General features: G+C 43.8%; 1 protein-coding gene across 4 annotated transcripts in view; it reads right to left on the bottom strand.

Annotated features, from left to right (window-relative positions):
- MAPKBP1 (mitogen-activated protein kinase binding protein 1) overlaps nucleotides 1–27,300 on the bottom strand; it is a 204,878-nt gene that overhangs the window by 96,394 nt on the left and 81,184 nt on the right. For all 4 annotated transcript variants that reach the window (XM_056545871.1, XM_056545868.1, XM_056545869.1 and 1 more), the window contains exon 3: nucleotides 15,912–16,003. In XM_056545871.1, the coding sequence (XP_056401846.1) occupies nucleotides 15,912–16,003 (92 nt within the window). The remainder of the gene's footprint in view (nucleotides 1–15,911; nucleotides 16,004–27,300) is intronic.

Below are 27,300 nucleotides of genomic sequence, written 5' to 3' on the forward strand. Positions count from 1 at the left end.
CACTGGTTCAGCATCATCGCCATGTGGTTCATCAATGTCAAGAAGACTTGGAGAAACCAGATCATGTAAGGCTCACATGAAAAAGTTCACATCGTTGTTGTGCTCCATCCCATATTGAGACCCAAAATGGGTTGGAACAAGCACATGACTGTATCATGGATCCACAATACAGTGCCCACAGAATTTACAAGGTATCTGCTCTATTTTTTAGTGTCTCAGAGATGCACTATCTAGTAGACTGCCATAGAGACACCATACAGACCTCACTCACACAGCCCTGCTATGTACATAAAACCTAAATCTACAATTTTGGAATGAGGTGAAATGCTGTATTAAAAAAAAAAAAAAAAAAAAAACCCATAGAGAGACAACAATTGAAATGACACTTAAGTTACAATTGTCGAAGAACTGGATACAACTATATATTTCACACACTTAGGCTCTGCATGGATGTAATATAAACCCAGACATCTTTCAGTTTGTAGGACATGGTAAATAATAGGGATGTAAGAAAAAAATCGATTTGCGTGATTATCGCGATTTTTCATTTGGCCATACTGAATCGATTCAAAATATTTTTGAATCAATCCTTTGAATGGATGTGGAATTTGTATCTCCTGACGCCCGGAACAGCATGTCCTGGGCGTCAGAAGATACAAATTCCACATTTGTGGAGCCGGGCAGGTGAATTTTTCCGGCCCGTGCAAGCAGGGCCGGATCTGACGCGGTGTCGCTCTGGGTGTATGGAGCGGGCTCCCGACTCGTGCCCCCGGCTGATTTCAGTAGCCAGGGGCCGCTGATGCATCATCGCCACTTATGTCCAGCATGCAGCGCTCAGCAGTCTGTATGGAGCGGGCTCCGGACTCCTTCCCACTCCATACTCTGCAGCCCCCGGCTGTTCTCAGCAGTCTGTATGGAGCGGGCTCCGGACTCCTGCCCGCTCCATACTCTGCAGCCCCCGGCTGTTTTCAGTAGCCGGGGCCACCGCTAATTGCCAGCATGCAGCGATCGCCGCGGCTGGCTATTAACCCTTTAGATCGGCACTGTCAAAGCTGACAGCGGCGTCTAAAGTGATCTGTGAATGCTCCCTGGTGGGCTAGTGGGGCAGCACGATCGCGGGCGGGCGATCCACTGTGGAGGCAGCCGGAGGGCTTACCTCTGCTTCCTGCTGTCCTGTGGCTCTGTCATTGATAGAGCCTGGCTTGACCAGGCTTTATCAATGGATCGCAGATCAATGGAGTTCAATAGAACTCTATTCATCTGTCTGAGGAATCTAACGATTCCTCCAAAAAATCTAATAAAGTGTATAAAAAAAAATAAAGTTTTAATAAAAGTGTAAAAGACATTGTTTTTGAGACAGAATCAGGATATATCACGATATATCGTCCCGTAAACAGAATCAGGATATATCGCGATATTGTATAGTCATACGTGTATCGCGATACGCATCGTATCGCCAAATTCTTGCTGATCCGCACCCCTAGTACATGAGTCATCTGTTGCTTACTGCCTGTTCTCTCAAGAAGAACACACAAGATAAGAAATGTCTTTTCATGGGTATACAAAAACAAAAAAAAAAAAACAAAGAACTAGATTTTGGATACAAACTCACAAAAACTACAAAACCAGGGTTAATGAAATGTCAATCCATAGGTTTTCCTGTACATTGACCCCCAACATTGTACAATTCTGATGGGTCACTTCTCTAAGAATTGCACAGTACATTCACATCAATGGGCTGGGTGTGTAATGCAGAGAAGGTCCTGCAGGTCCTGCCCCTTGTATACGGTTATCAATACAGCCAAGCAATGAGGGTACTGAATATGTAACTTAGCATTTTCTAACAGGTGAGTGAAAAAGAGTTCTCTAAACTGGACACCACCTTCGCAAAGTGTATCTGTAAAGTTTTTAGGAATTCTAAATAGTGTAGCGCAACACTTAAAGGGGTACTCCGCTGCTCAGCGTTTGGAACAAACTGTTCTGAACGCTGGAGCCGACGCCGGGAGCTCGTTACGTCATAGCCCCGCCCTCTCATGACGTCACAAACCCTCAATGAAAGTCTATGGGAGGGGACATGACGCACTCTCCCATAGACTTGCATTGAGGGGGCGGGGCAGGCCTGGCATCACGAGTGTGTGGGGCGTGATGTCATCAGGGGCGGGTGACAAATTTAAAAAGGAAAGTAATTTATGAAAAATTACTCATCTTTTCGTCAAGACATTACAGGTACATTTTAACTCCATGAATTGCAATGGAAATTTCCACCGACTCCTAAGAGTACTGTTATTAAGTCAAAGTTACATCAGAACTACTTACGGCACAACACTTACTTTTGAACAAGGAATAAGTCACACCCTTTGGGTGGTACATGCCTGTTTTGTTAAGATATACATTTATACCAGTGTTTCCCAACCAGGCTGCCTTTAGCTGTTGCAAAACTACAACTCCCAGCATGCCCGGACAGCCGACGGCTGTCCGGGCATGCTGGGAGTTGTAGTTTTGCAACAGCTAAAGGCAGCCTGGTTGGGAAACACTGGTGTATACACACATCCTATACACATATAGGATTCAGTCTGGGTATAGGAACTGGTCAAGGGGTACTCTGGTGGAAAACATTTTTTTAAATGAACTGGTGCCAGAAAGTTAAACAGATTTGTAAATTATCTCTAATAAAAAAATTTTTTATCCTCCCAGCACTTATTAGCAGCTGTAGGCTACAGAGGAAATTCTTTTCTTTTTGAATTTCTTTTTTTTGTCTTGTCCACAGTGCTCTCTGCTGACATCTCTGTCCGTGTCAGGAACTGTCCAGAGCAGCATAGGTTTGCTATGAGGATTTTCTCCTGCTCTGGACAGTTCCTGATCAGGTGTCAGCAGAGAAAACTGTGGACAAGACAAAAAAGAGAAATTCAAAAAGAAAAAGAATTTCATGCTAATAAGTACTGGAAGGATAAAGATTTTTTAATAGAAGTAAATTTACAAATCTGTAACTTTCTGGCACCAGTTGATTAAAAAAAAATATATATATATGTTTTCCACCGGAGTACCCCTTTAACGTCAGTTTGTTAGGAAAGTCAGAGGCCGTAGTCAGGGCTGAGGACAGCGCACACAGTTTAGGGTCTTTTCCGGATATCCTTCCTGTCGCCTTCAATTCCTCAGTTACTGCTGACGGTCAGGAAGAACAATGGAGGAGAATTTATCAATTGTGTCTATCCTCTCTCCTTTCACAGAATGATAAACGTGTCTGAAACTTACATACGACACCGACACGAAAACTGTGGTACAGAGGCATTCCTTCTGGCATAAGCATCATAAATAGAATTTTGGCGCAATACACGATACAATGTGTCGCAAACTGATCTCCACCTCTCCACCCTCCATAAGTGAGAACATTGACGCCAACAATCATTGGTGGTCCCAGAAGACCGCTCATCCCCAGTATCACGTTCCGATGCGTATCAATAAGTAACACTGGACGTCCTATGGAAGGAATATGTATAGCTTTGTTGTTTGTAACACTAGAAGAGTGCGTCAGCGATGTCATTTATAAAAATACCAGTGTTGCGCAGAACATGGTGAGTAATCTTCACACCACCGGTCATAAACAAAATGTGTTTTCACAGGTTCAGTGAAATATAGGTTTGTTCTCAAATAATAAAACTAACTCATAGCACAGATTTAAAGGGGATGTCTCGTGAAGATGACCGGTTACTAAAGACAACTGCCCAGGTGATTATAGGAAGGCTGTGGGTCTGTCTCCTGGAACCCCCAGGGATCATTGGTTATCACTGTCCTTAGGGATCGTTCAAAATAGTTATGGCTGTTGTGCCCCGGTATATGAAGCTCCATCAGAACCAAAGGAGTTAAAGGGGTATTCCAGAATTTTTTTTTTTATTTGACTATGCTACAGGGGCTGTAAAGTTAGTGTAATTCATAATATAGTCTGTAGATGTGTGTGACGGTTTTCTCACAATTCTTATGTGATTTTCACCCCAATATTTATTTTTAGAGATGAGCGAACTTACAGTAAATTCGATTCGTCACGAACTTCTCGGCTCGGCAGTTGATGACTTATGCATAAATTAGTTCAGCTTTCAGGTGCTCCGGTGGGCTGGAAAAGGTGGATACAGTCCTAGGAAAGAGTCTCCTAGGACTGTATCCACCTTTTCCAGCCCACCGGAGCACCTGAAAGCTGAACTAATTTATGCAGGATAAGTCATCCACTGCCGAGCCGAGAAGTTCGTGACGAATTTAATTTACTGTAAGTTCGCTCATCTCTATTTATTTTTAACAGCATACAAAATGACTTGTCTCAGATTTTTTCCCAGGTTGCAATGCGGCCGAGACATTACATCACAAGTCAGCTGATGTCTGCTTCAATGGGTGGAGGGATCGCTTGGTGGGAGAGAGATCAATCTGCAACTAATGCCACAGCTTTAGGCACCCTGATTGAAAAACACAGGTCTTTAGAATGGATGAAGCTCATTTATGTTTCAAAGGCTGAGGTGTCAGAGAGAGGAAAATAGAATTATGAGATTTGTAGGCAAAGAAGGAAACTCAAACAGGAAATACCAGTTCACAAAAAGCTAGCCAAAGTGTTATCGTAATCTCGCAACATAGCCATTCAACCTCAAGAGAAGTGCAGATGCTTTCTAAGCATGTCCATTACTGTCTGCCAGGTACGTACTAAAATCACCTTATGGTGGATAACCCCTTTAAGCGAAGGAAAAAAAATAGTGCATATCCTATTTTTTTTCTCTCCGCTAAAATACTGGAATTTTGACGGACCGCATTCAAGTCAATGGGATTCATTGGGACCCAGTGGTGTCAGTTATGAGCAAATAAATAAATAAATAAAATTAAAAAAATAAAAATGGTCCAAAACTGGTTGGAGCACACAACAGCAATGTGAACGTAGCCTTACCTGTAATAGCATAACATGTCAGTGATGGCTGAGACAACACTTAAAAAGGAAAAGTAACACCTAGATTTGTTTACTGATTTAAGATACTGGATCATATTCTTTTTCTATGTTCTGATTTTATTTAACTTTTTTGTGCATTATTATAGAAGAAGCTATCTTGCCGGAGCAATTTTTAACAGTATATAAAAAGATTTGCTTTACTGCAAGCAAAATGGAGATGTCCCGTTAAGATGAATGGGAAAGGTTTCTGGGTATTCTCTGCGATCTTTTCAGAAGTCATTCCACAGGAATGGGGGGGGAGGCTTAGCAGTGAGCTTTAGCTATTATGAATGGTGTCTTATCTATAGACTGATTTCACCTTTCACTGTAAGGCTGGGTTCACATGAACCAAATCTCCGGAAGCAACTGCCCATAGATAATGCATTTCTGAATGGATCCGTAATGGTGACGGCAATGAGGTTCTAGCCCTCAGAATCTTTGTCCACAATTCCAACCAGTGAGTGTTTGCATTTATATAATGCTACAGGTTCCGCAGTACAATATTCGTGTACAAAAAAAAAAAAAGAAAAGTATCATTTGACACACTAAGCATGCCTGGACAGCCTGTTTGAATATTAAGAGTTGTAGTATTGCAACATATGGAGGTCCACAGTTTAACAACCACTGCCATAGAAGTTTTCATTATCACAGACATCCTGTAAAAGCCAACCAACTAATGTATCCCAACCTTATTACCATGAATGTCGAATACAGTGGTTCTTAACCTGGGTTCGATCGATCCCCAGGGGTTTGGTGAGTCAGTCCCGGGGGTTCGGCAGGGGAGGTAGCAACAGGACAGGCAAACCAAGCAATTGCTTGGGGCCCCAAGCTGGCCCGGGCCCCCCCGAACAGAGCCGGTGTTTGCCCGTCCTGTAGTGATGAGGCAATTCCCCCCCCCCCCCCCTCACTATTAACTCCCTGCGGCCCCGCGTTAAGTTTAAAAACGCAGGGCCGCCGGGACATAGCGCACACCGGGACGTCACTGACGTCCCGTGCGTGCTCCCATCGAAACGAAGGTGCCGAGGACCGGAGGATAGAGAAGGAGGAAGACGCGCGCTGGCCAGCTTGGTAAGTGACCGCGGGCACGTCATCTTAGGTGCTCTGACCACCGGTCCCGAGACCTACTGCTATAGCCGGAGCAGTGGTCGGAGCACTGAAGTGGGCAGTACACAGGCATACAGCCTCCAGCCATACACTGTATATGGCTGGAGGCCGTATGTCTGTGGGGGAACACTGCCTACATCAGTGGTCTTCAACCTGCGGACCTCCAGATGTTGCAAAACTACAACTCCCAGCATGCCCGGGCATGCTGGGAGTTGTAGTTTTGCAACATCTGGAGGTCCGCAGGTTGAAGACCACTGGCCTACATAATGTGGGGGAACACTGCCTGCGCCTAATGCGTGGGGGGGGGGGGGGGGAGACACTGCCTGCGCCTAATGCGTGGGGGGGGGGGACACTGCCTGCGCCTAATGCGTGGGGGGGAGACACTGCCTGCGCCTAATGCGTGGGGGGGGAGACACTGCCTGCGCCTAATGCGTGGGGGGGGGAACACTGCCTGCGCCTAATGCGTGGGGGGGGACACTGCCTGCGCCTAATGCGTGGGGGGGGGGGGGACACTGCCTGCGCCTAATGCGTGGGGGGGAACACTGCCTGCGCCTAATGCGTGGGGGGGGACACTGCCTGCGCCTAATGCGTGGGGGGGGACACTGCCTGCGCCTAATGCGTGGGGGGGACACTGCCTGCGCCTAATGCGTGGGGGGGACACTGCCTGCGCCTAATGCGTGGGGGGGGAACACTGCCTGCGCCTAATGCGTGGGGGGGGAACACTGCCTGCGCCTAATGCGTGGGGGGAACACTGCCTGCGCCTAATGCGTGGGGGGGAACACTGCCTGCGCCTAATGCGTGGGGGGGAACACTGCCTGCGCCTAATGCGTGGGGGAACACTGCCTGCGCCTAATGTGTCTTAATGGTTTTGTTCATTTTGTGCACCTATGTATAAATATATACTTAAATAGATACCTCCTATGTTTTGAATTTGAAAAAATCATATTATATTTTATTTTTCCAATTAAGAGGGGTTCGGTGAATGCGCATATGAAACTGGTGGGGTTCAGTACCTCCAACAAGGTTAAGAACCACTGCTCTAATACATACATGAGATACATGTGGACTAACACTCTAGGATGCAGAAAAACTGATGCTATAGGATTTTTTCATAGCAGTAAATGCAAAACATTCAAGTGCAGTAGAAAACCCCGGATCTGACGTTTACGACAGTTTTTCAAAACGGCAGGAAACGGAAGAGAAGGATCAAGGGCAAATCCCATATGGCATCAATGACAATGTAATGGCCTCTATGATGGACGCTTCATGTCATACAGTTTTCATACTTCCTTGGACAATGGAGAAAGGAGTGTCAAAAGAAGAACAAGGACTGACACCGGGGATTTACTCATATGACCAACAGCCAAAACGTAAAGAAAACCTCACAGCTTTAATCCCAGAGTCATGAATACGTAGTGTAAGGTCACTACTTCATAAACCAATGGTCTGTTCTCCTTATAAAAAGTAGGAGATCAATGCAAAAAAGAAAAAAAAAACACAAAAAAAACAAGCAAACACCAGGATGGGGCCCATATAAATCATATAAATAATGTACAATAAGGGACACAGTGCAGGTACTTCAGATTTCCCAGTTGTTAAAACTTATTTTTATCATTTTTTGTTGGCCGAAGAATAAATTGGAGCTCCAGTCGCCTGAGAATTGGGACCATTTCATTTTGTGTTATGTGACGGGAGAAGAAAAAAAAAATAAAAAAATTAAAGAAACACACACAATAGTGGCTGATGGGTTTTCCGGAGCAATAGCACATTGGTAATAGCTCATTGGTAATCGCTATTATACAGAAAAGCCTAAAGTATACACAATCAGACTCATTTCCTACAGTCATCTTAGACTACCTAGTATTGTAGAATTCTGTGTTACTCTAAAATACAGACTGAAATAACTTTTGCGTAGGAATTTAACGTTGACCAGTGACTTGTTAAGGGGAAAATCCTGGCCTTTGAATACACACCTTGCAGATTTCCCTGCAGACTATTTCAACGACAAGGCAAATCTACACAGAAGCATGGAGGCGGTTGATGCAGATGTGGTTATCCCCTACTTTAAAACTTATTGTAGGAGGATCTGACCCCTGGGACCCCCAGCGATCTCCAGAACTGGGCCCTGTCTGTCTATCCCTGTGCATAGGCCAACGTGGAGGATACTACTTCAAGATACCAGGAGTATAGGCGCTGACCAAGGAGAGGACGTGGAAGCCAGGTAGATTCCAAACAAGTTTAATCCAATGCGACGCGTTTCACCGCGCTTGCGTGGTGAAACGCGTCGCATTGGATTAAACTTGTTTGTAATCTACCTGGCTTCCACGTCCTCTCCTTGGTCAGCGCCTATACTCCTGGTATCTTGAAGTATCCTCCACGTTGGCCTATTGTCTTCAGGATGGCTGCAGACCTCTACCTTCTTAATCAAACGAGTATCCTTGTTGTGTGGGCTGGTACACAACCTGACCGGGTGAGCTTCATACCTCACCCTCTTCTCCCTCACACCTATGATCCCGTTGATACTCCACAAGGGAGCGCCTGTCTTTTGTTTTACATATCCCTGTGCATGGATTACATAGAAAAAAGAAGCCGGCACTGTGGTAACGGAAATGCTCCCGTGGTGCTGAGGTGGAAACAGGTGGATGCGTGTGGACGGGTGATGTAGCCATGTTGGGGGTGCGTTCCTATAGAAAAAATGATGCATCCAATATAACAATAGAAGAAAGTACAAAGAACGAATCACCCGGTTTCATGCCAAAAAAGGTGTAGGATTATTCCAAGCAGTACAAGGAAATCAAAGGCTCGGGTAGGGGAAGGAGAGAAAGCATGAGCTCAGCCGAGCTCGTGGAACGACGGTCCCGTTTCGCCGGTTCTCCGCTTGGTCACACTCCCTGTGCATGGAGTGTCGGCATGCTCTCCATACACTGTCTATGAGTGCCGGAGATCCCAGATCCCAAAAGCCGGATTCGGTAGGAAAATTAGCTGACCGGAGTCATTAACTGAAATAAAATGGAGCACGGCACTAATGCATGCGCCTTTACAGTAAAAAAAAAAAGTGTAAAACGTGTGTGTGAAACCACCCTAAGACCTTATTTAAACCACTGTATAAAATATGATATACATCCACTGCAATACAAAAGTGTTCACAGACCCAAGGGATTTGGCAGCGAATACTGTGGCTCTCTGACAAATCTGATTTAGTACCGTATGAGTCCCTTGTATAGTTATGGCCCAAATAATCAGCTTTTCTGTACTGAACCTAGTACGCATGCTGCAGCAAACAAGTACAGTGATCCATCAACTTACAATGGCCTCAACATACAAATACTTTCAACATACAATGGTCTTTTCTGGATCATTGTAACTTGAAACCAGACTCAACATCATACAATGCTATGGAATCTGCGAAACGTGTCAATGGCTGGAAGAACCGACCAATCAGAATGGACATTTCACTGGTAAAACCCCTGTATTACTGAAGTGTATGCACTGACTGGTGTCTGGTAGCGCCCCCTACAGTACAGGGAGGTATTACATGTTCTGTACTACTTTTAACCAATGCCACGGTTACCTGCTCCTTTGGACACCAGGTGAGGGCGGCTCCATGTTACTTTTTTTTAGGACACTTTGTATTGTACCGGACCCTGAAGAAGCTCCTGTCCTCTAGATAGACCAGTGTTTCCCAACGATGGCGTCTCCAGCTTTTGCAAAACTACAACTTCCAGCATGCCCGGACAGCCAAAGGCTGTCCGGGCATGCTGGGAGTTGTAGTTTTGCAACAGCTGGAGACACCCTTGTTGGGAAACAATGAAATAGACAGTAATTAACAGCTCCCAGCAGCTATTTCTTACTTTTATATGTAAGGATTTGCTTGATCTGTATTAGTTATCTACTTATTTTTCTTTAAAGGAGTAGTCCAGTAGTGAACAAGTGGTGAACAACTTATCTCCTATCCTAAGGATAGGGGATAAGTTGCAGATCGCGGGGGGGTCCGACCGCTGGGGCCCTCCTGCGATCTCCTGTACGGGGCCCCGACAGCCTGCGCGATGGGGGGGTGTCGACCCGCGCACAAAGCGCCGGCCGACACGCCCCCTCAATACAACTCTATGGCAGAGCCGAAGTGCTGCCTTCGGCAATCTCCGGCTCTGCCATAGCGATGTATTGAGGGGGCGTGTCAGCCGGCGCTTTGTGCGGAGGTCGACACCCGCTATCTGGCAGGAGAGCCTGGCCGCCGTACAGAGAGATCGCAGGGGGCCCCAGCGGTCTCAAACTTATCCCCTATCCTTAGGATAGGGGATACGTTTTTCACCACTGGACTACCCCTTTAATCCTCACTTTTTCCTATTTTTGGATGACATTTTGGTGGCTTCAGAACCAATTACCAGGTTTCCATAGAGTCATCGTCTCAACATACAATGGTTTCACCATACAATGGTCGTCCTTGAACCAAATAATATTGTAACTTGGGGGACTACTGTACATACTAACATCTGGTTCACACAGACAGCTTACACGAAGCAACGCCCCGACATAGTCCACACTACAAAGAGTGTTCCTGCAAACCATCTAAACAAATATTTACACCCAGATCTCACACGTAAATGCCCAAAGCTAAAACCGCCTCCCTCGGTAAATAAATCTTCCGCGTCTACAATATATAAAAAGGAAACTTCAGAGCAGGAACATTTCCCCTTTTCTCCACTCTGAGCAGCTGTCTACCAGAACACCAAATCCCGGAGTCAGCTTTCAATAGCTCAGAAGTAAATATAGGGCTTGGTAACTGTAATTAAAAAGACGACAGAAGAAAAACCACAGGAAAGAGAGTCCTTGTACTGACCCGAACTTGGGAGGAGGACTCAAAAAAGAGAGCGAGAGAAAAAGAAAATGATATAGACAGTGCCTGGCCTGAGGGGTGTGCAAACCCACAACACCTGGTTTAGGAATGCCAAGCCTGACAGCAACATACTTATGGGGAAAAAGCTTGAGAACATGCAAATAAAATATAAAAAAAAACAACAAAAAACAAAAGCAGCCATTGAGGTTGTGAGAAAAAAAAAGAAAAAATTATACATCAAAATCTCAAATTATGGAAATATGGAAAAATGACCACAATAATCTCAAGAGTTGGTTCATATCACTGCCCCAGGATTATTGTATTTACACAAGTCTATAATACACAAAAGACCCAAAAACAAAAAAAAAGTCTCTTACGCAAAACGTTGCTTCTCACCATCTCTATGGCATAGCTAGAAAGCAGGGCCAAATCCAAATCTAGACATTAAAAACTTTATTTTTTATATATCAACTGGCTCCAGAAACTTAAAGAGATTTGTAAATTACTTCTATTAAAAAATCTTAATCCTTTCAGCACTTATGAGCCTCGGAAGTTGAGTTGTTCTTTTCTGTCTAAGTGCTCTCTGATGACACCTGTCTCGGGAACAGCCCAGTTTAGAAGCAAATCCCAATAGCAAACCTCATCTATTCTGTGCAGTTCCTGAGACAGACAGAAATGTCAGCAGAGAGCACTGTTGCCAGACAGAAAACAACAACTCAACTTCAGCAGCTGATAATTATTGAAAGGATTAAGATTTCGTAATAGAAGTAATTTACAAATCTGTTTAAAGGGGGTATTCCAGGAAAAAACTTTTTTATATATATCAACTGGCTCCAGAAAGTTAAACAGATTTGTAAATTACGTCTATTAAAAAATCTTAATCCTTTCAGTACTTATGAGCTTCTGAAGTTAAGGTTGTTCTTTTCTGTCTAAGTGCTCTCTGATGACACCTGTCTCGGGAACCGACCAGTTTAGAAGCTAATTCCCATAGCAAACCTGTTCTAAACTGGGCGGTTCCCGAGACACGTGTCATCAGAGATTACTTAGACAGAAAAGAACAACCTTAACTTCAGAAGCTCATAAGTACTGAAAGGATTAAGATTTTTTAATAGAAGTAATTTACAAATCTGTTTAACTTTCTGGAGCCAGGTGATATATATATATATATAAAAAAAAAGTTTTTTCCTGGAATACCTCTTTAGTTTAGTCCAGTAGTCTCCGAACTGAGGACCTCCGGCTGTTCCAAAACTACAACTACCAGCATGCCCAGACAGCCATGCTATAGACAAGGATGGCTTCGAGGAGGGATCCGGCTCAAACAGCGCTGACCGACCGTGGTCAGTCAGCGCCGTTTGAGCCGGATCCCCCCTCAAAGCCATCCTTGTCTATTGCATATACCAGGGAGCGGAGGGCAGCAGACGACCTACTATATGTATGCCATTACCATTGTTGTGTATGAAGCTACACAATCACCCAGGGTGAGCAGTTATTCGTTATCTACCTCACACTGGGGCTTAACAATATTATCCTATGGAACGCTTGTCTTTCTATTTCCACACAGCCATGCTGGAAGTTGTCATTTGGAAACAGCTGGAGGTCCACGGTTGGGATGACTTGACTAAACCAGTGGTCTCCAAGTGTTCAGATTCTCACATTTTGGTATAAGAGACTTTTGAGGTCTGTGTGTAGCCTTGGAAGGGTCGTTTTAGTCTGGTGTGACAAACAAACCAATGGCCAATTTATTGTATTTGGATTTTGGGAAATCTTCCTGAGAAGGCACTCTACATGTGTCTCTGTGAGAAACAAAAACTATGCAAGTGTTTCCCAACCAGGGGGCTTCCAGCTGTTGCAATACTATCAAAAAGCAAAATCTGTGTAGAGGAAGAGTGGTGCAGTTGCCCATAGCAACCAGATTGCTTCTTTCATTCTCAAAAAGGCCTCTGAGAAATAAAACAAGCAATCTGATTGGTTTCTATGGGCAACAGGTCTTTTCCTCCACAAAGGTTTTGATAAATTTCCCTATAGTCTATGACCACATAGAATGCTGGGAAATGTCAAAGACGACAATAAAATAGAAAGACAAACTACAGCAAAAAAATACAGTGACCCCCCCGACCTACGATGGCCCCGACATACGATCATTTCAAGATGGCAGCATCAACATACGATGCTTTTGTATGTTGGGGCCATCGCATAAACGGCTATCCGGCAGCGCAGACTGCTTCAGCTGCCACCGGATAGCCGTTTACGGTGCCCCGTGTGGTCCGCTGACGATCACTTACCTGTCCTCGGGGCTCCGAAGCGTCCTCTTTGGGATTCCCTGCATCGCCGGCGCTCTCCATTGTCGTCATCACGTCGAGGCGTACACCGTCCCGTCATCCAATAGGAGCGGCGTGCATAGTGACATGATGGCGGCGACTGAGAGCGACAATCCCGGGGAAGCAGAGATGTCCGGAGCGTCGGGGGACACCACGGGGACACGGCAACAGCGATGGACGGCGACATCCAGGGCAGCGGTGACGGTCCGGAGCGGCGGGGACAGGCGAGTACAACTTCCTATACTTTACACTGCACGGATCCCTCAACATACGATGGTTTCAACAAACGATGGTTCATTTGGAACGGATTACCATCATATGTTGAGGGACCACTGTAAAGAAATCCTAGTATAATCAATTTAAAGCACAACTGTCATGACATTTTGGTGTAATAACGTGCACCCAGCCTTTGTACTGTGTGTAGGTGGTGGGTATAAATGTTTTTACCTGAAATTTGGCGGCTTTCATGACTGCAAAAAAGGCTTTTATTCAAAGCCACTGACGGTCGGATAGGCATGGCACGAGGTACGTGATGCCCCGCCGCCGCCACGCCCACCCCGTATGTCCGCGCTGGAACCTCTGCACCTAGCGCGCTTCCTCTCTGCACCTAGTATCAAGATCTAACCTGATTGCGCGCTGCTCTGCGCAGGCGCACTGAGGAGGAAGACGGCGGCGGGAGCAAGCGCTTGTTGGATGACACACAGCAGCGCGCAGGTTAGATTAGCTGAAGGGCGCATGCGCTGGGACCTGGGTGTCAATCACACAGAGGTCCCAGCGCGAACATACGGGGTAGGCGTGGGGTGGGCGTGGCGGCGGCGGGGCATCACGTACCTCGCGCCACGCCTATCCGACCGTCAGTGGCTTTGAATAAAAGCATTTTTTGCAGTCATGAAAGCCGCCAAATTTCAGGTAAAAACATTGTTATACCCACCACCTGCACACAGTACAAAGGCTGTGTGCAGGTTATTGCACCAAAATGTCATGACAGTTGCGCTTTAAAGGGGTACTCCAGCTTTTTACATCTTATCCCCATCCACAGGATCAGGTATAAAAAAAAAATACAAAAAAAAAAAATAATAATAATAATAATAATAATAATAATAATAATGAGAGAGATACATGTGCGCTGTGCTCTATATCTCTCCGGCTCAGCCATCTCTCCCATGCATTAGAAGAGAAGTTTAGGAGATTGTAGGGGGTTGCAGAAGTCTGACCCCCAGCAATCAGATATTTTTCAAGATATAAAATGCTGAAGTACCCCTTTAAAAGGGGTACTCCACTGCCCCAGCGTCCGAAACATTTTGTTTTGAACACTGGGTGCGGGCTATTGGGGTCGTGGTGTCATGCACACGCCCCCAAGTGACATCACACCACACCCCCTCAATGCAAGTCTATGGGAGGGGGCGTGGCAGCATTGAGGGGGCGTGTTGTGTTGCTAGGGGGCGTGTGCATAACGTCACGACCCTTGCGGACTGCACCCAGCGTTCGGAACACAATGTTCCGGATGCTGGGGCAGTGGAGTACCCCTTTAAGGTTGGCAAACCTACCAACTTCAGGCCAGCTAACTAGTCAATGTGCTTGAAGCCCACCTACCTAGCAGGAAAGAAGTTGGATTTCAACAAGCCCAATCCTTTTGTTCTAGGGACAATAAGCTACCAGATGTGTCTGGCACTGGCTTTAGGCCCGTGGTCTTCAACCTGCGGACCTCCAGATGTTGCAAAACTACAACTCCCAGCATGCCCAGACAGCCATTGGCTGGTTGAAGACCACTGCTTTAGGCCCTTTACCACAGGTAAATTATTAAGAACAAGCATTTCTAGGAATGTTCATCGGCCCAGGTAAAAGGGTCAGTGATCAGCCTCGTGCTCTCTTGTCAACCGATAGCATTATTTGGCAGCCATATAAATATTCGGCCGCACATCTCCCTGTGTATTGCCCGGCTGCACAATTGATTGAGACTTGTGACGACTCCGTAAACAAGCGCAAATCATTGAGATCCCAATTCGCTTTCCGACTCCAAATCGGATCATGTAAACAGGGCCCTTAGGCTATGTGCACATTCGGAAGTTCCATGCAGAATTCCGCATGGAAATTCAGCTGCAGCAGAGTGCCATTGAATTCAATGCGCACACGGCGGAATCTCCGTGCCAGATGATTTCGGCATGGAAATTCCGATTTCCGTGTCCCCAGAAAAAATGAACCTGTGCATTCTTTCTGCAGACTCCACACGGAATGCGCATTCCTGTGCGGTCCTAGCGCCTGCAGTCTCCGGAATGTCCGCACAGAGATTTTCCAGGCGGACATTCCGAGATGTGAACAATGCCTTACGCTACCTGTTTGGCCGAGCTAAGTGTGTAAGTGTATTAGACATTTAAGAAAGAAAAACCAGCTGCTGGCCCAAGTGGCTCATTGGAATCTAAAGTGGCTATGACGCGGTTAAACATTGCCTGACAAATTGTAAAGTAAAGTCGGCCATGTTGTATACCTGATAAAATGTCTACATGACAAGATTACTGGCATTATGGACGACTATAAAAAGATTTTGAATTTGATAAGTGTGCCACCCTAGAGAAGGATTACCATTGGATGACTAATGGATAATCCCCTTTTACCACCAAATCAAACCTGCACCGACCCTCCCACTCCACACAGATAACATGAACCCTGGCACCCGAGCAATAAAGCATTGACTTACCCTGCCGGATATGCAACAAGGCCGGTCTTTGGATCACAGGCGAGACTTCTTCCAGCCGACACAGTGATACCCAGGACCTTCTCCAATGTCACCTGTCACAAAAAAAATCAAAGATGTAATGTCAGAAGACGCTGACAGCTGAACTACTTGTGGGAGAAAAGACGCAAACACTTCACAACAAAGAATTACTGTTCCCTGTTTACAACGTACAACAACCACGGGCATCTGTTCACAACAGAATATGGCCAAATGTTATTTTAGGATAGAACATAGAAAGAATATAAGAAACAAGGGATAACAACATTTACAGTCTTAATTCAAAAATAAAAATAAAATAAAAACAAAGAAAAAAAAAGAAAAAAGAAAAAACCCACACACGTCATAACTTTTTATAGCCACATTTTTTCTATAAGGGTTAGGTCTGAATGGTTTTTGTTGCTTTTAGATTTATTGGGTATGTGAACATCCTAGTTAGGAACTGTGCTCAAGAGGTTCCCTCTCTGGTCAATTCCAGTCATCTTCAGGGGAAAAGTCTGGTCTTCCAACCCTGTTTAAGGATATGTTCACATCTGCGGCTTTTGCAGCAAATATTTTCCAGCAGATTTTCTAATGTTAAGCCTATGAAAAAAGCAAATCTGCAGCAAAATATGCACGTGTGAACATGCCCATGTGAACACACCCTTAGGGTAGGTTTGTTTGCAAATTCGCAGTGCGTTTCCCGCTGAAGGTTTGAACGGGGCGGGCTTTCTGCTGCAAATTTTCCACATCGGAAATTCTGCTGCCGGAAATCTGCTGCTGACAGCCCGTAAAGAGCCACCCCCATTCAAACTCGCAGCGAGAAACACACTGTGAATTTGCAAACAAACCTGCCCATGTGCATTCTACACCACAGATAAAACCTGCAGCAAAAATACACCTTTGAGAATGTACCCTGATGGAGATTGCAACACAACTTGGATGCTATACTTAAAAGGGGTACTCCGGTGGGTAAAAAAAAAAAAAAATTTTGAATTCAACTGGTGCCAAAAAGTTATACAGATTTGTAAATTACCATTTAAAAATATTAAACCTTCCAGTACTTATCAGCTGCTGTATGCTCCAGAGGAAGTTGTGTAGTTCTTTCCAGTCTGACCACAGTGCTCTCTGCTGACACCTCTCTAAATACTCTAAATAACTATACAGCTAAATATATACCAAAGGGGAACAAATATAAACGATTAAAACTAAATCCTACATGGCTGACAAATGAGGTTAAAAGAGCAATAAACAACAAAAAAATAGCCTTCAAAAAATACAAATCTGATGGGTCAGCTATAACATTTAAACAGTACAAGGAGCTTAATAAAATCTGTAAAAATTTAATAAAAACAGCAAAAATTCAAAATGAGAGACAGGTGGCCAAAGAAAGCAAAACTAATCCTAAATATTTTTTTAGACATATAAATGCAAAAAAAACAAGGACAGAGCATGTAGGACCCCTTAATAATGATAATGGGGAGGTTGTCACAGGCGATCAAGAGAAGGCGGAGCTACTGAATGGGTTCTTTAGTTCTGTATACATTATGGAAGAAGGAGCTGACATTGGCCAGGTCAGTGCTGGTAACACATCATGTAATGTACTGAACTGGCTTAATGTAGAGATGGTACAAGGTAAGTTAAGTGATATAAATGTAAGCAAATCCCCAGGGCCGGATGGACTACACCCAAGAGTTCTTAGAGAGGTAAGTTCAGTAATATCTGTACCCCTGTTCATGATATTTAGAGATTCTCTGGTGTCTGGTATTGTGCCAAGGGACTGGCGCAAGGCGAATGTGGTGCCAATCTTCAAAAAGGGCTCTAGGTCTTCCCCAGGAAACTATAGACCGGTAAGTTTAACGTGCATTGTGGGTAAATAGTTTGAAGGACTTATAAGGGATTACATACAGGAATACATAGGGGATAATTGTATTATAAGTGATAGCCAGCATGGGTTTACTAAGGATAGAAGTTGTCAAACCAATCTAATTTGCTTTTATGAAGAGGTGAGTAGAAGCCTTGACAGAGGAATGGCTGTGGATATAGTGTTTCTGGATTTTGCTAAAGCGTTTGATACTGTCCCTCATAGACGTCTGACAGGTAAGTTAAGGTCTTTGGGCTTGGAAACTTTAGTTTGTAACTGGATTGAACACTGGCTCATGGATCGTACCCAGAGAGTGGTGGTCAATGATTCGTACTCTGATTGGTCCCCGGTTATTAGTGGTGTACCCCAAGGTTCAGTACTGGGACCGCTGTTGTTTAAATTATTTATTAATGATATAGAGGATGGTATTAACAGCTCTGTTTCTATCTTTGCAGATGACACCAAGCTTTGTAGCACGGTACAGTCTATAGAGGATGTGCATAAGTTACAAGATGACTTGGATAGACTAAGTGTCTGGGCATCCACTTGGCAAATGAGGTTCAATGTGGATAAATGTAAAGTTATGCATCTGGGTACAAATAACCTGCATGTGTCGTATGTCTTAGGGGGGATTAAACTGGCAGAGTCAATGGTAGAGAAGGATCTGGGTGTACTTGTAGATCACAGACTACAGAATAGCATGCAATGTCAGGCTGCTGCTTCCAAAGCCGGCAGGATATTGTCATGTATCAAAAGAGGCCTGGACTCAAGGGACAGGGACATAATACTCCCCCTTTATAAATCATTGGTACGGCCTCACCTGGAATATGCTGTTCAGTTTTGGGCACCTGTCCATAAAAGGGACACTGCGGAGTTGGAAAGGGTGCAGAGACGCGCGACTAAACTAATATGGGGAATGGAACATCTTAGCTATGAGGAGCGATTAAAGGAGTTACAATTGTTTAGTCTTGAGAAGAGACGTTTAAGGGGGGATATGATAAACGTATATAAGTATATTAATGGCCCATACAAAAAATATGGAGAAAAACTGTTCCAGGTTAAACCCCCCCAAAGGACGAGGGGGCACTCCCTCCGTCTGGAGAAGAAAAAGTTTAGTCTCAAGGGGCGACACGCCTTCTTTACCATGAGAACTGTGAACTTATGGAACAGTCTACCTCAGGAACTGGTCACAGCAGGAACAATTAACAGCTTTAAAACAGGATTAGATACATTCCTGGAACAAAATAAGATTAATGCTTATGAAGAAATATAAAATCTCATCCCTTCCCCAATATCGCGCCACACCCCTACCCCTTAATTCCCTGGTTGAACTTGATGGACATATGTCTTTTTTCGACCGTACTAACTAACTAACTATGTAACTCTGTCCAGGTCAGGAACTGTCCAGAGCAGGAACAAATCCTCATAGCAAACCTCTCCTGCTCCGGACAGTTTCTGACACAGACAGAGGTGTCAGCAGAGAGACTGTGGTCAGACTGGAAAGAACTACACAATTTACTCTGAAGCATACAGCAGCTGATAAGTACTGGGAGGATTGAGATTTTTATATAGAAGTAATTTACAAATCCGTTTAACTTTCTGGCACCAGTTGATTAGAACTAAATTTGTTTTCTACCAGAGTACCCCTTTAATTAAAAGATTTTATAGCAGCACATAGTAAAATAGCAGGGCGTCAAGAAGGCACCACAGAGGCATGCAGGCATTACAATACTTGTGCCTTGTGGAAGCGTAGAAGAAAAATTCAGCTCGGAAACTTCATTGCAGCAGACTCTTTGTTTTCAACAGTATTCTGCTGAACCATAGGCATGGAAACATTTGGCACTGAAATTCCACTTCCGCACTCTGCAGCAAAAATTGACATGTGAGATTCTTTTAGCGAAATCCTCTGGGAAATGCATCGTTGTCTATGGAAACAGAGCATTTCCCAGTGTGCCTAGAGCATGCTTGTTATGCCAGTGCTAGCGAAATGTCCAGAGGGAAATTTCTCTGTGTGAATGGGGTCTAAGGATTCATTCACATTTACCACATCCACTGCATATTTGCAGATTTGTCATCTAATTGTATGGACTTAAAGGGGTTCTCCACCATAAGGTGATTTTAGTACGTACCTGGCAGGCAGTAATGGACATGCTTAGGAAGGATCTGCGCTCGTCTTGGGGCTAAATGGCTATGTTGTGAGATTACCATAACACTGTGGCTAGCTTTTTGTGAACTGCTATTTCCTGTTTGACTTTTCTTTTTTTGACTACAAATCCCACAATTCCATCTTCCTCCCTCCAACACATCAGCCACCCCACCCATTGAAACATAAATGATCTGCATCCATTCAAATCAGTGTGGTTTTCAGTCAGGGTGCCTACAGCTGTTGCAGATTGATCTCTCTTCCACCAAGCGATCCCTCCACCCATTGAAGCAGACATGCTCCCTGTCATCAGCTGACTAGTGATGTCAGGTCTCGGCCACATTGCAAGGTGGGAAAAATCTGAGACAACAGTAATTTTGTATGCTGATAAAAATAAATATTGGGGTAAAAATCACAGAATTGTGAGAAAAACGTCACACACAGGTACAGACACTATATTATGAAGTACACTAACTTTACAGCCCCTGCAGCATAGTCAAATATAAAAAAAAAATCCTCGAATACCCCTTTAATCTGCAGCAGCAACTTGAGAGAGTATACTACACGGTATGTGTGAATATACATAAAAGTTTGGCTGGTTTATTTATTATTTAGCATTATAAACTTAAAGCGGTTTGCACGACCTGTCATCTGCCAACGGGCGTATTTCAACATCTTTGTGCATAAATGATAAAACTACAATCGTAAAGGAGAAAAAGAAAAGAAAACAATGTTCTGAACTTCACTAGTATGAACAAGTCCAGTGCTCGGAGTAGAGATTCCCCTGAAATCTGATCATCTCACCTCCTGGACATGTTCCAAAACTACTACACCCCATGTTTTTACTTTGGCATGAAAATCTTCATGGTGTCCGCCTCAGGCCAGATGTAGTCATGTCAATTATCTGCACAACTTTGTAGCGTTCCCTCAAAAATTTTATTTCATAGGTTCTCTTTCCTAGGGCTAAAAACAACTATACATATTCTACGATGTGGGGGGTTGGGTAACACTGATCCCATTCTAAATGCGAACATCCAAGCCACAAGAGATGTGACACATCGTGAAATGTTTGGTTGTCAGGAACTTTGCTAAGAACCCGGGAAACGAACGTCTACACGTCGATGGAGTATTCGTTTTTAGCCACGCTGGATTCCCCAATTTCCTTCATGTGCAGTTGTCTCCTCACATTATCCTAAAAACATCCCGGATAAGTGATACGTTTCTGATCGTGAAGAGGTCCGATCACTGAGGCTCCGAATGAAGAGACTTAGGCTTGGTTCACACCACGGAATTTTCCGCCTACAATTCCGCTTTAAAATTGCAGGCAGAAATTCAGCTTACTAAAAATGTAGTGTAGTGAATTGGTTTCCGTTCATAAATTCACATTTCGGAATTTGGGAAGCGGAATTTGTGAACGGAAAGTCCGCTTGAAAATTTCAATCTGAAGAATGGTGTTGCTCGTTCTTCAGGCGGAAATACTCGCGGAACACATTGCAGTCTATTGGAGACTGCAGTGTCTGCGCGGTCCTAGTGCCGACTGGCCGCACTCGGAATCTCTGGGCGGAAAGTTTCTGCTCGGAGATTCCGTAGTGTGAACCTAACCCAATAGTCCGGCACTGCTGCTGTACAATCCAATACCCAAACTGGCACGGGAGGTCTCAATATATAGAAGTATTTAGTGGTGCTCTGACTACCAATCCAGCAATAAAGCAAAGAACGGTTGATAAAGAATACAAACAGTCGGCACTCACCAGTTCTTCATAAACTCCCATACATATTCTGGGGTGGACGCATGGGGGGCGGTTGATACAGCAAGGCTACAGCGGCTGTTTCACACGTCTTCGTGCTATACAAGAACTGATTGAAAAACCAACAAAAGAAAATCCTGCACCAACTCATTAGGCCTGCACAATTTTTTGGCTGGGAGTATTCCTTTCAAAACATTAGAAAACAAATCTTATCCACTCACAAGTTATGTAAAAACATTTTTAACGTGTGACTGTATATAAAAATCCATGTGTCTGGTTTTACCAATACAAATAAATAAAAAGCAGAACACAGCTGGAATAGAATAGATAAGATTTTGGTAGCCAAGGAATCCCTTTGAGTTTACTCCTTTTTCGATGCAATCTCCAGCTGCGGGTGTTCCCAGAGACATCTGCCCTGATCCTAATCTGCCTGCAAAGTATCCTCAGGGGTCGTCTTCTCCTTCATGACGAATAGGGTCAAAATCACTTAATGCCTGTTCTTATTTATTTAGAGACGACATTTAATACTCTTCTTACAGTGGAAATTGTTTTTGATGCAGTTAAAAGACAAACACAGGATAAATACAAAACAAACAAGAGCTTCCTTAATACTCTTCCTTCCCTTGGTATCCTCTCTATATTTTTAGACAGGTGTGAATCTAGACAGTCCATGTGGGAGAAAGTGTAATCAGAAAAAATGCCAAATAACCAAATAAAAATAAACCAAACCTTAAAGGGGTACTCTGCTCTAAACATCTTATCCCCTATCCTTTTTTAAGAAAAAAAAACTTCCTCTGTAGTATACAGCAGCTGATAAGTACTGGAAGGATTAAGATTTTTTAATAGAAGTAATTTACAAATCTGTTTAACTTTCTGGCACCAGTTGATTTAAAAAAAAAAAAAAACTTGTTTATCACCAGAGTACCCCTTTAAGCTCAGGACAAAATATGTTTGATATAAAAAATTTTTTTAAAAAAGGCAATAAAAGGGACAGATATAAAAAAATAAAATAAATTAAAGCATACAAAGATGCTGCTCCCATGAGAGACATAACTAAGTGATCACAGGTCAGTGAAGGTAAAACAAGGCTGCTGAGGATGCCCTCGAACGGGCACTGTAGTAGCGGTGTGGGATTGGTTGTGTTAGAATAATACCATATGAATCTAGGTCATGCCAATTAGTGCAATGAGAATTCAGGCCAATGTGTTTTATTGTTCAATAGTGAACACAGTGCAAAAAAAGAACGAACGGCGATGCATTATTAATCTGGATGTAAGATGTATGAAGTGCAGATAGAAGTATTCCCCAACAAAAATATGCGCACAGTACAAAAACACACACACACACGTATGTAAGTATGTATGTACATATACGGTATATGTGAATTGGAGGAGCAGCAGGCGCCTCTGACTTTTCACCTACAAAACACAAAATTCAAAACTATTCAAGTCTAGATTTCTATTTTTTTTCTTACCAGAAAAACGCCACAAAAAAAAAAAACGGCCTTTCAATTTGCGCTCCAAGATGCGGTTTTTTTGGTGTTTTGTTCTCCTATTTTTCTCATGACAAGTCATGTGACTCAAAGATTTCTATTGAAAAATTGTGTGTGGAGGGGAGTATGCCAAAACCCAAATTGTGTTTTTTTGCTTGTAGATTATATCTATAAAATAAATAAATAAAATAAAAAATTGCTTTGGAGTTTCATAATTCTCCAATGACTTTCAGTTAACATTTGGCTGCCGCATTTCTTGCTGTAAAAATTTTTTTTTTTTTTTTTTTTTTTTTAAGTGCAGTGAATGTGGTGGGTTATTTGGGGCATTTATGCAAAAAATAAATAAATAAATAAATAAAATAAAAGAAAAAACACCTAGCCTAATGAAACTTCTCATGGTGGTCTTCTATCAGGCTACTCTTTTTAGGCATTGTTGGTTTCTATACATTGACCCCAAGCACAGATTTTGGGCACCTCAAGGTGGATCCCAACAATGTAGAAATTCAGAATGACTAAAATAATTGTAAATAGTTCTTCTATATAAATTGAACACAATATTAAAAAGGTTAAGGCTTCACGACGCCTATTAAGTTGCGGTATAATCATGAGATTACCGTCAACTTTTATAAAGAAAAAAATAAATAAATGTATAAACCAGCTTGCAGCCATAGTGACGCCATGTAGATGTGAAGCCCTAGACGTACAGTGATAATTCATTCATTGTGTACGTGCCATTTCATGCCCCCGTCATTTGGTTTTGAAAAAAGACAATTAAAACAAATAGTAAAAAAAAAAAAAGTTCAACAAATGTGCAGCTTAGGCCTCAAAAAAAGTATTTTTTTTTTAGGGTGCATTCCCACGTGGCGCATTTTGCTGCGTATTTGGTGCTGCGTATTTTCCTACCCATTGACTTCAACAGAGAAAATAAAATATGCAGCAGCAAATACGCAGCAAATACGCCGTGTGGGAATGTACCCTAAGGGTATATTTACGTTCCATTTTTGTTAACCACATTTCTGTGGACCGCTGCATTTGTAGATTTTGTACAGCCAACAAAACACCAAAAAAAGTGCTTGATTTGCAGAATCAGTCGTTAATTGACATCTCATTATTGAAACTAAATTAGGGCGGGCACACAATGCATTCATGGTTTTCTTTTCCATATCCAAATGCATCGCAACGCTGTTTCAGCAGATTAAATCTTTTTGAAATGGTTAACCCGATGTTTCTTAACCTGTGCCGCTCCAGCTGTTGCAAAACTACAACTACCAGCATGCCCGGACAGCCAAAGGCTGTCCGGGCATGCTGGGAGTTGCAGTTTTGCAACAGCTGGAGGGACACTAATTGGGAAACATTGGGTTAACCAGTTATAGACGGTACTCTGGGAGTAAAAAAAATTAAAAATTAAAAAATAAAATCAAATCAAATGGTTCCCGAAAGTTATACAGATTTGTAAATTACCGTATTTTTCGCCCTATAGGACGCACCGGTGTATAAGACGCACCCTATTTATAGGTGCAAAATCGAAAATAAAGATTTTGAACCCAATAGTGGTCTTCAATCTGCGGACCTCCAGATGTTGCAAAACTACAACTTCCAGCATGCCCGGACAGCCGGGTATCCTCGCTCTCCGTCGCCGCCATCAAATCGCTACGCACGCCGACGCACATACGGGACGACGTGATGACGAGGAAGGAGAGCGCCGGCCATACAGAGGATCCCTGAACGGAGAAGACACCGAGGAGGCAGGTAAGGTCCCCCCCGGTGTCCTGTAAGCACTAACCCGGCTATTCAGTCGGGCTGTTCGGGACCGCCGCGGTGAAATCGTGGCGGTCCCGAACAGCCGGGTTAGTGTCACTTTCCCTTCAGACACGTCGGTCAGCTTTGATCGCCGCGTCTGAAGGGTTAATACAGGGCATCACCGCGATCGGTGATATCCTGTATTAGCTGCGGGTCCCGGCCGTTGATGGCCGCAGGGACCGCCGCGATAGGGGTGTATTCGCCGCATAAGACGCACCGACTTTTTCCCCCCAAGAAAAAGTGCGTCTTATACGGCGAAAAATACGGTACTTCTATTTAAATATCTTAATCCTTCCAGTACTTATCAGCTGCTGTAAGCTCCAGAGGAAGTTGTGTAGTTCTTTCCAGTCTGACCCCAGTGCTCTCTGCGGACACCTCTCTCTGTGTCAGGAACTGTCCAGAGCAGGAGAGGTTTGTTATGAGGATTTGTTTCTAATCCGAACAGTTCCATTCAATAAAAGTAAAATACTGCATGGTCTATTTTTGTTTTTAAATCTACAATGAAGTGCTGAATGTATTTAATGTAGTGTTTCTCAAACTGAGTGCCTCCAGCTGTTACAATACTACAACTTCCAGCCAAAGGCTGTCTAGGCATGCTGGGAGTTGTAGTTTTGCAACAGCTGAAGGCACCCTGGTCGGGACATTTAGGCTACTTTTCTACTTTTTTTTTTCTGTCAGTTTTTGGAAAAGTTTTTTGAGCCAAAGCCAGAAGTGTATAGGACATATAAAGGAAGGACTTACACTTCTCCCTTATGGATCCACTTCTGACTTTGGCTCAAAAACTGCAGTGGCAGTATTCCAAAAACTGCCAGAAAAAAAAAAACAAGTGGAAAAAGCCTTAGGGTACATTCAGACAAGCGGATATTTCGCTGCTGATCCACCGGTGAGAGACCTCTATATGCTGCCTTTACATGTGCCTGCTCGGAGCGGTAATACGCTACTACGTGCAGACACACTGCGATGTGCAAGTCGCCGCGCGCATGCACAGTACCCGCACATCGCTGCAGCTCTCGGCCTAGCTCATTGAGAGTGATGGTTGCGAGTACAACGCGCATGCGCGGCGACTCTCCCATAGCTTCAGTGTGTCTGCACGTAGCAGCGTATTGTCGCTCCGAGCAGGCACATGTAAAGGCAGCATATAGAGGTCCTTCAGCTGCGGATCTGCAGCGTAAAATACGCTGTAAATTCGGTCGTCTGAATGTACCCTTAGGGTAATATTCACACGTCGTAAAATGTGGCGAATGTCCACCCGGAAAAACACAGTCAGCGACTTTGAACATCCCAATAATCTGGCAAGCTCTGGGACCGCTAGGAAATGCGGCGTTTCACATGCTGCAATGCATTTCCGAGCGAAATATGCAGAATAGACATGTCTAGTCTTTCTGCGGATGCCAGAATCAGAAACATCTGCTGCGGAAATTCCTCCGTGAGCGCAGTGCAGCAGAATCCCACCGAATTCAATAGGATTCTGCCGGGTCTATTCACACGGCAGAATTTCCGCATGCAAAATTCGGCAAAGATTCCACATGCGGATTCCGCCTCAAATTAAAGTCCAATAGACTTCTACGGGATTCTGTACTTCCATTCACACTTCTGAATTTGTACATGCGGATTCTGCACCAATTCCGCACAAAATCTGCACAGGCCAGAAACCCCCCAAATGAATGCAGAATCGGAATTGGTGCGGATGTGCGGAAATTCTGCCGTGTGACTATACCCATAGAGCAGTAGTCTTCAACCTGCGGACCTCCAGATGTTGCAAAACTACAACTCCCAGCATGCCCGGACAGCCAACGGCTGTCCGGGCATGCTGGGAGTTGTAGTTTTGCAACATCTGGAGGTCCGCAGGTTGAAGACCACTGCCATAGAGTCTTCACTGCAAGGTTATAATAGGACTTCTCTGAAGTTAAAGGAAGGGTAAGGGCTAACTAAGGGGCTCGGTGAAGAAAAAATTGACATTTTGGGTCTGCGATCAGGAAACTCCCCAGATCTCAATCCTCTAAAAGGTGGTGGAGCAACAAGAATACAAAAATTGTGATGAATTCCAAACAGTGATAATGGGTTGTCACCAGTCAGAATTTGGTCCAAAAGCTAAAATCCATGATGTTATGACGAATTGCAGACGCCTTGAAAAAAGAAGCCGGGTCAACACTGTAAAAATTATTTTTGTCTTTTGCATAAACTTAATGTAGGAGTCAAAACTTTTGGCCACGATTGTACAATGACGTTGAAATGAACTCAAGTAACTTTAGTTAAAATGTTTTTTTTGTTAGGCAGTGAATGAAGTCCTTGCAAGAACACCCAGGGGGGAGATTTATCAAAACCTG

The sequence above is a fragment of the Hyla sarda genome, chromosome 11 (genome assembly GCF_029499605.1).
Source record: "Hyla sarda isolate aHylSar1 chromosome 11, aHylSar1.hap1, whole genome shotgun sequence".
NCBI classification, from domain to species: Eukaryota; Metazoa; Chordata; class Amphibia; order Anura; family Hylidae; genus Hyla; species Hyla sarda.